Source organism: Myotis daubentonii, chromosome 8 (assembly GCF_963259705.1).
Source record: "Myotis daubentonii chromosome 8, mMyoDau2.1, whole genome shotgun sequence".
In the NCBI taxonomy this organism is placed as follows: Eukaryota; Metazoa; Chordata; class Mammalia; order Chiroptera; family Vespertilionidae; genus Myotis; species Myotis daubentonii.
The window spans coordinates 43,359,619-43,372,446 of record NC_081847.1 but is presented as its reverse complement, the minus strand read 5'-3'; the positions used below and the strand labels follow the sequence as shown (position 1 = coordinate 43,372,446).

Below are 12,828 nucleotides of genomic sequence, written 5' to 3'. Positions count from 1 at the left end.
CCTAATATCTATTCTCCTAAATAACACCTACTCATGCTTCAGGTCTATAATGTCACTTCCTTCTGGAAACTAAAAACCTGCCCAGAACATGTGAATCCCAAGTTTATACAATATCTTCACACTTCTGTCCTTCTCTATTGCAGTTATCACAAATGTAATTAAATAATTAAGTGAATACTTAGTTGCTTACTGCCTTCTTCCTTCTTCCCCAGAACATTTGTTCTATGAGAGTAAGAACCATCTCCACCTTGTTTACCACTCGGCCCCCAAGGCCCAGAAAATAATAGTAATAGATAGCATATTATTATGTGCCAGATACTGTTCTCAGCTCTTACAACAATCCTATGAGGGTAAGACTAAACACATCCTCATTTTAAAGAGGAGGAAACTGAGGCACAGAGGCCCAAAGTCATATAACCAGTGACAGGGCCAGTGTTCCAACTCGGGCGACCTGGCATTCTTTTTTTTTTTTTTTTTTTTTTTTTTTTATATTTTTTTTTATTTTTTAATTAAATCTTTATTGTTCAGATTATTACATTTGTTCCTTTTTCCCCCCCCCCCCATAACTCCCCTCCTCCCAGTTCCCGCCCCACCCTCCGCCTTCACTCCCCACCCACTGTCCTCATCCATAGGTGCACGATTTTTGTCCAGTCTCTTCCCACATCTCCCACACCCCTTTCCCCCCCAAGAATAGTCAGTCCATTCCCTTTCTATGTCCCTGATTCTATTATAATCAACAGTTCATTCTGTTCATCAGATTATTTATTCACTTGATTCTTAGATTCACTTGTTGATAGATGCATATTTGTTGTTCATAATTTGTATCTTTACCTTTTTCTTCCTCTTCCTCTTCTTAAAGGATACCTTTCAGCATTTCATATAATCCTGGTTTGGTGGTGATGAACTCCTTTAGCTTTTCCTTATCTGTGAAGCTCTTTATCTGACCTTCAATTCTGAATGATAGCTTTGCTGGATAAAGTAATCTTGGTTGTAGTTTCTTGGTATTCATCACTTTGAATATTTCTTGCCACTCCCTTCTGGCCTGCAAAGTTTCTGTTGAGAAATCAGCTGACAGTCGTATGGGTATTCCCTTGTAGGTAACTGAGTTTCTTTCTCTTGCTGTTTTTAAGATTCTCTCTTTATCTTTTGCTCTTGGCATTTTAATTATGATGTGTCTTGGTGTGGTCCTCTTTGGATTCCTTTTGTTTGGGGTTCTCCGCGCTTCTTGGACCTGTAAGTCCATTTCTTTCACCAGGTGGGGGAAGTTTTCTGTCATTATTTCTTCAAATAGGTTTTCAATATCTTGCTCTCTCTCATCTTCTGGGACCCCTATAATTCTGATGTTGGTACGCTTGAAGCTGTCCCAGAGGCTCCTTACACTATCCTCGCATTTTTGGATTCTTTTTTCAATTTGCTTTTCCGGTTGGATGTTTTTTGCTTCCTCGCAATTCAAATCATTGACTTGATTCTTGCGCTCCTCTGGTCTGCTGTCGGGCGTCTGTTTAATATTCATTATTTCAGACCGTGTGTGCTTAATTTCTAGTTGGTTCCCCAATATAAGATCGAGGGTCTTATTAGTTTTCGTGTAGATCTCATTAAGTCTATCGGCAGCTTCTAAACAGTTCTTGAGGGACCTTAAAAGTGTGGTTCTGAACTCTATTTCTTCCATTGACAATTTTGTCCTGTTTCTTTGTCTCCGCATTTTGTTATGCTTCTTTGGTGCACCCCCTAGTGGTCTTTGTTTGCAGTCTTATAGATAAATCTTGATTGTTGTAGCTAATTCCAGGGAGGGTTTGACCTCCAGGCCAAGTGGCTATGAGAATCAGCTGTGTCAGCAGTGAGAGAACTTCTGTCCTCTAGGGAGGTGCTAATCTAGCCTTTGCCTGAGGCTATCCGGCAAATGCCTCTGTGCAGGGCTTGGGCGGGGCGGGTCACACAGGATCAACAGGGTGGGCCGGAGAGAGCAGTTATGGCGGCTCTCAGTCCTGTCCCCAGGGGCTCTGCCTCTCTGAGTCCCAGCACCCGCTGCAAGGCTCGGAGAGAAAGCTGCACTCGCTCTGACCGAAGCCAGACAGTCCCGCTTCTCCCGTTTGAGCCTGGGTCCCTAAAGACTCGCCTGTATCTGGAGCTCAGAGTCTGCGACTCCCTCTCGATTGAAAACAACAACCGCGCCCTCCGCCGCCAGCCCGCTCCGCGCACTCAGTACCTCAGAATTTGACTTCAGCACTGCGCCTCCTCTGAGTGTCCGTATGCGTTTCTCTTTCCTCCTAGTTGTAGGACTTCCACTCAGCCAGCGTTCCTGTGGTTCTGGGTGATGTCCGTTCCGTGTTTTAGTTTCACTTTTGAAGTAGTTGTTCAAAGCAGCAAACTCCGGCGTTAACCTATGCCGCCATCTTGGTTCTCCTCTGCCTATTTTTCTTTAAACATTCTTTCAGAAGAGGGTTGAAGAATAAAAAAATCCTAAATTGTCACATAGCAATAGTAAATTGAGAAATTATATAAATAAACCTACCTTATAAGGCGACTAAAGTAGTATCTGAGTACAACTTTAGCAGTTATTCCTTTTTCTGAAGACTGCTGCATCTTTAAAAATGACCTCGCGCTTAACCAGCCACTGAGAGAAAGAGAAGAATAGGCACAGGAACTGTTTATCGGTGATAAAGCTCATTGGTTCATTAATCTGGTCTCCAAGTCAAAACAACAATCTTTTTTTTTTCTTGCTTATGCTGCAAGCCCATGGCCATCCACTTTGGGGTCAGCCACTTCCTCACTGTGGACCCAGGCTGATGGGGCAGCCACTATCTCCAAGTTCACCAGTGATCATGCAGAGGACAGGAGTGCTCTGGAGGGCCTCAAACCAGCAACTACATGTCCTCACCCAGAAAGGACATGTTTAAAGCTCTCAGCATGATGGCAATACCAGGTACCATCGGTCAGCCTAGAGATGTGGCCCACCAACCGCAATGGCGCCAGGAAGTGGTATGTTGCCAACTGAGGGTGAAGAGCCAGGAATATTCAGTGAACACTACTGACTATTGTCCCAAGCATCAGCCAGTGGTCTCTTGCTGTAACACCACTAGGGTTTCTTTTGCTTTTGTTTCTGGAGCCATACCAAACCACTGTGCAATGGGATTTGAGTGAATAATCAAATAGGTGAATAAACAGCCCAATTCGATAAGAGGGAAAATATTACCAACCCTGCTTACTTAACATGGAAATGAAGACTCGAAGACTGTTATGTGGGTTGCCCAAGATGCCAGTGAGAATCCTCAGCCAACATATCCTGATGACAAACTCATCACTCAGAACAGTCCACAGAAGAAACAGGATATGCCTCTGAGTTAGAACTTGATGGTAAGCAGGTTTGTGAGTTTCCCAACCTTTTGACTTCCATTCCAAGGATCCTATGGGTGTTTTCCTAAGGAACAAATGGCTCTCCTGTGCAAAAGGCCTTGTGTGTTGGGTGGGATTTGGAAGGGATCGGGGAGGGTTGGAGAATTCTTTATTCTCTGCCAATAGATTTTTTCTTTCGAAATGCAGCAAACAGTAGCCACTATAACAGGAACAGAATTTAAAGAGACAACTAAGAAAGAACGCTGAGATGGGGAATTTGGGCGGTAGATTCTGATTCTGGCCTCCTCTGAATTTCAGGAAAGAATCGGGGCCTGAGCTAGTCTTTCTTTTCAGTGACTGGCTCCCTCTCCACCAGCGTGGTTGCTAAGCAAGGCCCGGGTCTCACTCTGTGTGCGGCCATGCACTGTCCAGCCTTCAAGTTCATGAAGACAGGACAAAGGGACGGGCCGGCAGGAAAACGGGCTCTGAGCAAGACAGTAGCTCCAGGAGCCTGAGAAGAGCCAGAGACCTACACAGGCTGGGAAAGAGTCAAGGAGGAGGGGTCGGGGCGGGGGGGGGGGGGGGGGGACACACATCTGTAATACTTTCAAAAATAAAGAAAAATGTTTCTAAATCCTGCTGTAGAGATGTGGCAAGTCACCCTGAGAGGTAGAAAAGGATTCTAAATGGTCACTGGCTAATCATTTATGTCCTTGGTTTTCCTATGTAAACCCATCAGTGACATTGTGGTTAAGACAGTTTCACCATGAAACAAACATTAATTCGACTTCTGATGCTAATGTGCCTACCTGGTGGACTTGGGTAAGTGACTTCATTTCTGAACATCAACTTTCTCATCTGTAAAAATGGGCATGATATTGGTTCCGGCTTTATAGGTTTATGGTGAGAATCGTATGGGGTGGAAGATTTTAAGCTCTTAGCATAATGGCCATACTAGGTATCACTGTTAGTAATGTTTCCATTGTTCAAACAAAAAGTTTACTTAAAAGAATATATGCACTTTATAAAGCAATAAAGTCAAAATTGGGAGGGGAAAAATAGTTACTGAGACTGGCAATGAAAAATTAAAGGAAATCGGGATAAAGAAACAAAATGTACAGCTTCGTCTCCCAGACAGTACTGGGATCTACGCGGCTTCACCGTCCGCCTTCACGTCTCTCACTGGGGCTCCCACGTGGTTCCCAGACCTTTACGGTGGCAGCAGCTGGCGGGCTTGCACCAGCCCAGGTGTCTGATGCAGTGGGTCTGGGTGGGGCCTGGAAACCTGCATTTCTAATGGGCTTCCAGACGGTGCTGGTGCCACTGTGCAGGGACCAGACTCTCAGAACCACCGATGACAGGCACAGCCCTCTCCAGGCCGCAGACCAAGCCAGATGAGAGGGGGCACAGGTTTGTCATTTACTTGGACATCTGCAATTTCAGAAACCTGCATCTGTGCTTTGGTTATCTCAGGGCTGACCTGATGGCTTCTCTGCTGTCCCATTTCCCCCTGATGGCCCAGGATGACCTGTGGCCTCTCCTGCCCTTCATTCTTCCCTCCTAGAGGCAATTCTGCAGCTTGAGTGTTGGCTTAGGTTCCATCCACCCCGATCTGTCCTTGGCAGCCGCCCTCCCAGGGCTTGGAGCTCTGCCCATCAGTGCCTGCAGCATATGGTGTGTGTGTGGGGGGGGGGGGGGGGGGGTTGCCTTGTTCTCATTAGCCTGCTTTGCAGGGAACAGAGCTCTGGGCTGTGGGCGGACCTCCCTACCCTCGGGGCTGCCCTGGTCTCCTGCAGCTGGGCCTCACCTGGTTAGACTCAGCTGTGCCCTGTTGGAAAGTCTGGTGCCCAGGGTTCCGTAGCTCTGCTGGGTTTGCTGAGATAGTGGATTCTGACCCTTGCCTGTCTGGGCTATTCTCTGTCGTCACCTTGGCCACCGCCTAGCGCAGTGGTTCTCAACCTTCTGGCCCTTTAAATACAGTTCCTCTAACTGGTTTGGCTCACTGGATAGAGCATCGGCCTGCAGACTGAAGGGCCCCAGGTTCGATTCCGGTCAAGGGCATGTACCTTGGTTGCAGGCACATCCCCAGTAGGGGGTGTGCAGGAGGCGGCTGATCGATGTTTCTCTCTCATTGATGTTTCTAATTCTCTATCCCTCTCCCTTCCTCTCTGTAAAAAATCAATAAAATATATTTTTTAAAAAATCTTATATATTAAATACAGTTCCTCATGTTATGACCCAACCATAAAATTATTTTCGTTGCTACTTCATAACTGTAATGTTGCTACTGTTATGAATGGTAATGTAAATATCTGATATACAGGATGGTCTTAGGCGACCCCTGTGAAAGGATCTTCGACCGCCAAAGGGGTCGCGACCCACAGGTTGAGAACCGCTGGCATGAGCTGTTGCCCAAGTGGACAGGTTTCAGCTTATTCTGTACCTACTTTTTCTGCATTGCCCCGAGAAACTATCACACTAGAGTCCTGAGATGAAACAATTAAGAAATCATTTCAACAGCTATTTACTGAGCAGTACTATGTGCCTGACACTGCTTTTGGCACTGGGGGTAGCAGCACAGAAAACAAAATATCCTGCCTTACATTCCAGTGGAGACAGATAAGAAAGGAAGGGGAATGTTGCGGGGGGGGGGGGGGGGGCGGGGGGGGGAGGGTTGGCAGGGGAGAGATGCAGCTAAAATAGTTAGATAAAGAGAAAATGAAGTAGAGAGTGCTGGGTGGCTCCATTTTTAATAAGGGGATAAGAAAGGCCTTTCTGGGAAGATGCCATTTGAGTGAAAACCTGGCAGAGAAGAGGGAGCACGTCACCAGGATATTGGGGAAATGTTGCAGAAAATGAATGGTCATTAGCAATCTCTTACTATTGCTCATCAGGCTCCTTTTTGGGCCCCTCCTATTATTTCCAGCTTCCAAAGGTGGTGACACCAGTTGTCCTAGGATGCAGCCCTGATCTGTCATTCATGCCCCTCCCAGCATGATCTGATTCAGTCCTGTGGCTTTAAAAACTGCCTGTATCCCATCCACTCCAAAATTTCCGTCTCCAGCCTTGACATTGCCACTGAGCTCCGGACACACAGAGCCAGCTGCTTACTTAACACCCCCACGTGGGTGTCTAAAAGGTCCCTTAATCTTAACTTGTTCAAAACAGAAAGCTTGACTTTCTTCCCCAAACCCTGCTTCTCCTCTGATCTTTCCCACGTCAGCTACTAACATCACCATCTGCTCAGTTATCAAAGCCAAAACCTAGAAGCTGTCCTCAACTTCTCTTTTCTTCACATTTCACATCCAATCTGTCAACAAGTTCTAACAACTCCACCTCTGAACTGTATCTTGAGCATGACCTTCTCTCGATCCCAGCCACCACCTCCCAGACCAAGCCTTATCACTTCTCCTCTGAAATGCAACCAAGGTCACCTGATTGATCTCCCTGCTTCCGCCTCTGCCCTTCTTAGATCTATTATTACCACGGGAGCCAGAGTAATCGGTTTAAAAAGTCAGATCATATCACTTGCCACATTAAAGCAATCCAGCGACTTTCCCTTTCACAAGACTCCCGTCCAACTCCTTAGCTTGGCTACCAGGTCCTCGTGGCGGGCCCGCCCCCTCTCCTGCCTTCGGCTCTCCCTGCTCCCTCGACCCACACTATGCTCGGCCTTCTTTCTGCTGTCTGTTTCCCAGGATGCCTCAGGATGCCCCCGGGGCCTCTCAGGCCCTTTAACAAGGCTCACTCTCTCCTGCCTTAGTCCTTTGACACTAGTTGCTGCCTCTGACTAAAACATTCTTGTCCTGGGCGTTCGGGGAGCTGGCTGCTTCTTACCACTCAGGTCTCAGATGGAACAGCCCCTCACCAGACAAACCTTCTCCAACCTCATGAAACAAATACCCATGCTAACTCCTTCTTGGCTATTTCTTTCCTGACATTTGTTACTCTCAGATTGCTTCTTGTTTATTTATGTTTATTGCTGGTTTCCCATGCATGTACGCACACACTAGTGGAAGCACCATGGGAGGTCCTTGTTTGTTTTATCCACTGAAGTAGCTCAGGACCCAGACAGGAGTCCTCAAACTACGGCCCGCGGGCCACATGCAAATACAAATATTGTATTTGTTCCCGTTTTGTTTTTTTACTTTAAAATAAGATGTGTGCAGTGTGCATAGGAATTTGTTCATAGTTTTTTTTAAAACTATAGTCCGGCCCTCCAACGGTCTGAGGGACAGTAAACTGGCCCCCTATTCAAAAAGTTTGAGGACCCCTAGAACAATGCCTGGCAATTAGGCATTCACTAGATCAGCGGTTCTCAGCCTGTGGGTAGCGACCCCTTTGGGGATCGAACGACCCTTTTATAGGGGTCGCCTAAGACCATCAGAAAACACATATATAATTACATATTGTTTTTGTGATTAATCACTATGCTTTAATTATGTTCAATTTGTAGCAATGAAAATACATCCTGCATGTGATATTTACATTACGATTCATAACAGTAGCAAAATTACAGTTATGAAGTAGCAACGAAAATAATTTTATGGTTGGGGGTCACCACGACATGAGGAACTGTATTAAAGGGTTGCGGCATTAGGAAGGTTGAGAACCACTGCCCTAGATCGTGGCTGGATGGATGAATGATTAGCATCTGATAAAAAGAGCTGCTATCTGTCATCACCATCTCCCTGTGAAGGAAGGGATGCTTAAGTCAGAAGAGGTGGAGGCAGGCTAGCTCAGTGGCTAAGACGTAAACTCCGGAGTCAGACTGCTTGGGTTTAAATCATGGGTCCACCAGGACTATCCCCCCCAATCTCAATTCCCTTCTCTTCAAAGTGGAGATTTTGTGCTCTATTCATACAATGGAATATTACTCAGGCATAAAAAGAAATGAAGTACTGACACCTGCTACAACGTAGATGAACCTCAAAAACATCATGCTAAATGGCCAGAGCCAGGCACAAAAGGCCACATGCCGTGCATCGTGTTTATATGAAATGGCCGAAACAGGTAAATCCATAGGTACAGAAAGCAGATTTCTAGAAATGAGGGGGGGGGGGGCGGCGTGCTGGGCAGTAACTTCTCAATGGGCATGAGGTTTCCTTTGGGGATGATGAAAATGTTTGGAACTAGATAGAAACGGTGGTTGCACCACATTGTGAATGTGCTAAATGCCACTAAATTGTTTACTCTAAGTGGTCCACTTTAGGTGATGTGAATTTTACCTCAACTAAAAACATGGGGATTTTAACAATGGTCCCTACTGCCCAGGGACATCTTGAGGATTAAAAGAGGTGATGCTGCAAAGTACAGCATGAGGTACCTGACATTTACCAAACAATTGAGAAACTTTACCACTCGGTAGTTATTTTAAATAGACATAGCTTTGTGAAACATCATATCATTTTCTTTTCTTGTTTCACATTTTACTACGGTAAAGTTTAACTGGAAACTTTATCATGGATTTGCCTCAGCCCATGAACCAGAATTTGAGAACCACTGAAATAAACATTTTGAGAAACAGAATCACCTTTTGTGAAAGGCCCACTTTTCGAGCCATCATCACGCATTTAGTAAACTGAAGATACAAAGGGGGGGAGCGTGTGGCAGCAGTGCTGTGCCAAGATGGACAGGAGCCCAGGGCAGGTGGGTAAATGTGAGCCATTCAGCTTTTCTCACTAAAGTGAGAATGGCAACGCATACACACATCCCCAAACGAGCAGCAACAAGCAGGACAGCAGGAAAAGCACCGTATTACCTGATCAGGAAAAATGTGTCAACCCCGAGATAGAACGGGCCACTCCGGGAGTAAAGGTAGAGCGGGTTTTTAAGCACTCTGGCTTTCCATTCAAGCACATTATCTGTAACAATCATAAAAAACAGTGTCTATTCGTTCAATAGAAAAAGAAATCATGTGATTTATCTTTTCAGAAAAGCGAGGAGAATCACATTCAACTTTCAGTTGTATCGGGAGGGTGTCATGTATCCCCGCAATTCACTTACGAGGGGATCTTGGAACAAAAAGAAAAGGGAGGAGATGGAGGTACCTAGTTGTAGCTAAGGCTTTGCGCGCCTCTGTGCTCTCAGTGGCCTCAGCCCCCTTAGGACTACAGCGGCATCACACCCCCCTTAGCTGCCCCCCAACTCTGATGCATGCCTCTGGCCCCCGGGGAGACAGTGCCACTGGGAGTACTTGATGGGAGTGCTTCGGGGGTGTAGCAACGGGGAAAGGTCGAGAAACATTGACTTTACTAATGCACAGTACTTATCTATGCTTGCCTGTTTTTCCAGGAGAAAAAAATAATGTCAGTTTCTGGCATCATTAATCATGATGAGAGGGAGCCCAGCTGTTTGGACAATGAAAATACAATCTCAGGTGTCACTATTCACTTGCTAGCCAGGTGCCTGATTTGTACCTTGGAGGAGGCAAAGCAGCCACTGGACACTGGCCTGGAAAACTCATTTACGGGAGCTCCCGGCCACGTCTCTAAACCAGAGGGAAGCCGTGGCCTCCCATCCTATGGCCCAACGTGATCCGCTACACAAACATGCGCTCCTCCTTGACTGCTCTCAGAGGCCCCTCGGCTCTCCGCACCCAGAGACAGCCATGCGGTCATCTGGCTGGTGTGCCCCGACATGATCCACAGGAGACTCAAGACCCGGATGCCATTCAGGGCAGAGCACGTGCTTCCTGGCGTCGTGGTGGTCCAGATGGCTGGCACATTCTTCTGCCAAGAAAAGCATCTCAGAGCCCGGTCCACGGCTCCTAGGCATCCTAGGCGAGAGCAGAGGTGTCACTGTCCCCCTGAAAGCCAGACCAACTCACCTGCCGCCCCACTAACAAAAACCAAAACACACACCAGTGATCTTGGCTGTCCCCAGATGATCCCTCACTGTGGTCCCGGACCGCCCACCTCAGTTCTCCATCGTCCCCTGTGGGTCTGTATGTGGCCCCCTGGACTTAGTCTCCTTCCCCAATGAACCCTGACTTCGCCTAACAGACATGACTTAAGGTTGGCACCCACACTGCCTTGCACAGAATACACTGCCCAGGTTCAGGCCCCAGGATGCCAATGCCTGCCTGACCACAGTCTGGTGTTAGAAAGGGTTGGGGGGAGGGGAACTTAGACATTATTAAGAAAGCACATGAGGGCAGCATTTTGCTAGAAATGGCATCCCTGGTCCTCTCCCAAGAATGAATCACTTACAAAGAACACAGCTGCCTGTCAAGGTACAGGCATGAAAACAGAGGGGCAGGCGGCCCAGAGGGTGCAGGCCTTACGTGAGGTAGTCCTGGCTCTGAGTGTGGCTATCACTTACTAGCTCTGTGACTTCTGGCAAGTGAATTAACGTCTCTGTGCCTATGTTTCCACATCTGCAAAAGGGGAATCAAAGTAGATCTTCAATCATAGGATTATTGTGAAGAACAAATGAGATAATATCGTAGCTACTAGGCTCACTATTTTAAGCCCTGTTGCTTTAAAAATAGTTCATCCCTTCTACTTAATTTATTCCCTGCATTTTTCCATTTCAATTTGACTCATCATGAGAGCCAATCAAGTAGCTAGAATTGTGGAACAGGAGCCTGAGAAGCTCAAGCTGCCTCTAAGAGACTCAGATTTTCTCCCAGATGTAGCTTGGCACCTTAAACACTGTGGGCAGCAGAAATCCTTGCAGAATTCAAACTTACTCACAAGGGACAGCTGGCTTATAACCAACCTCTGGAAATCCAAAGCAAGTTCTGAAATGGAAGCATGTGATTGCCTAACATTTTGAGGTCCCGGCCATAGCTATGCGTTTTTCCACTGGAGTTGCTCTCAAATGTGCACGCAGCTCAGCCTCTCATTAGGAGGGCTTTCCACTCCCCAGCAGTTGGCAGAGCCCCAGCACAGTGAGCCCCCCTACACCAGGGCCCCGTGGCTCCCCTCAGCGCCCCAAGGAGCCACAGCCTGGAGGGCGAGACGCAGGATCTGGGCTCAGCAACTTCCACCAAGTTTCTTAGCCTCGCTGGGCCTGTTCCCTCACTTTTAAATTAAGCACACTTTTTGGCAGGGTTCTTGCGAAGATTCGAGAACGTTTGTCAAACATCTGGCCCAGCGCCTAACTTGGCAAACAAATCCTGAATACATTTTGCAATCATTATTTTTTTTCCCCATCTACTTGCGGGTCACACTTAACTAGCAGCAGCTTATAAAATCTTCTGAAAATAACTGCTCACTAGGGAAGACAGCCTTTCTGAGTGCCATTCCACTAGCGTGAAGTGGAGAGTATTATCAAGCACAGGAGCATGGGGGGTGGGGGGAGCTGATGACATGATGCGTGTGGTCTAAGTGGGGGGTCCCCAGACCATCACCTGAGATCTAGTTAGAAATGCAGTCTCGGGTCCAAGCCCAGACCTGCCGAGTCAGAATCTTTGGGGGTGACAAGCCCTCCAGGAGATTCCAATGCTCACCAAAGTCCAAGAACCGCTAACTGTGATAGGGCTTTAAAAACCGCGGTAGCCCCTCAAGTCTCTCGGATATTCCTGGGGGCCACTGTAAGCCAGGAACACACAGCAGGAGCCCTGACCACCAGGGGCAGCGGCCACAGCTCTTTACTTCATGAAAACATCCTCGAACACTCGCTCATTTTTTCCATCTAAATGGTAAAGGACGGCTCCTGTAACAGGAAACCACACTGAGCCAATGCAGGGATTACTCAGAGGATAAAGAAGCAGGAATCTGACATGCCCCGTCTGGCTCCAAACCTCCAGAAGACGAGGGTCTTATGTTGATTTGACCCGCTGGTGAGTGTGAACATGGAGAGAAGAAAATGCTGGACTCTAGGGGTCTCTCCATCTCAAGTTCTATTTTCAAACATTCAGAAATGTGATACTTTGCTCCAATGGTATGAAATGAAAAAAAAAAATTTCTATAGCAACAGAACACAGAAACCCCCCAGTTTGAGGACACAGTTAAATGTAGCTGTTAAAAACCTAACAACCCCCCCTAGCCGGTTTGGCTCAGTGGATGGAGCGCCAGCCTGTGGACAGAAGGGTCCCAGGTTCGATTCTGGCCAAAGGCACATGCCTGGGTTGCGGGCTTGATCCCTAGTGGGGGGCATGCAGGAGGCTGCCGATCAATGATTCTCTCTCATCATTGATGTTTCTATCTCTCTATCCCTCTCTCTTCCTCTCTGAAATCAATAAAAATATATTTTTTAAAAAAAGCTAACAAACCTTTGGTTTCCCCACCATAGAAAGTGTCATTTTGGGTGAAGAAGCTAAAGTTTTAGTAGCCAGTTCCTGACACCACCCAGGAGCATCTGCCCTAAATCCTGTGATCTGGCCTTAAAACGCAGGGCTCTTGGATAGCCTCCTACCGATGGTCAGCAATGGTGGGTTGTGATAACTGTAGGCTCCCCCTCAGTGACAGAAGCATGCAGCTGGTCCCTGGAACCCAGTGGACTGCAGCAGGGTCAGGGTTGCCAAGACCCCTTCCCAGGCCCCCACCC

General features: G+C 47.1%; 1 protein-coding gene across 1 annotated transcript in view; it reads right to left on the bottom strand.

Moving 5' to 3' along the window:
- Window positions 1-12,828, bottom strand: part of LOC132240197 (O-acyltransferase like protein-like) — a 49,178-nt gene that overhangs the window by 14,187 nt on the left and 22,163 nt on the right. The window contains exons 6-8 of the mRNA XM_059707516.1: window positions 9,932-10,111; window positions 9,095-9,197; window positions 2,513-2,614 (exon numbers count right to left, since the gene is read on the bottom strand). Of these exons, the coding sequence (XP_059563499.1) occupies window positions 2,513-2,614; window positions 9,095-9,197; window positions 9,932-10,111 (385 nt within the window). The remainder of the gene's footprint in view (window positions 1-2,512; window positions 2,615-9,094; window positions 9,198-9,931; window positions 10,112-12,828) is intronic.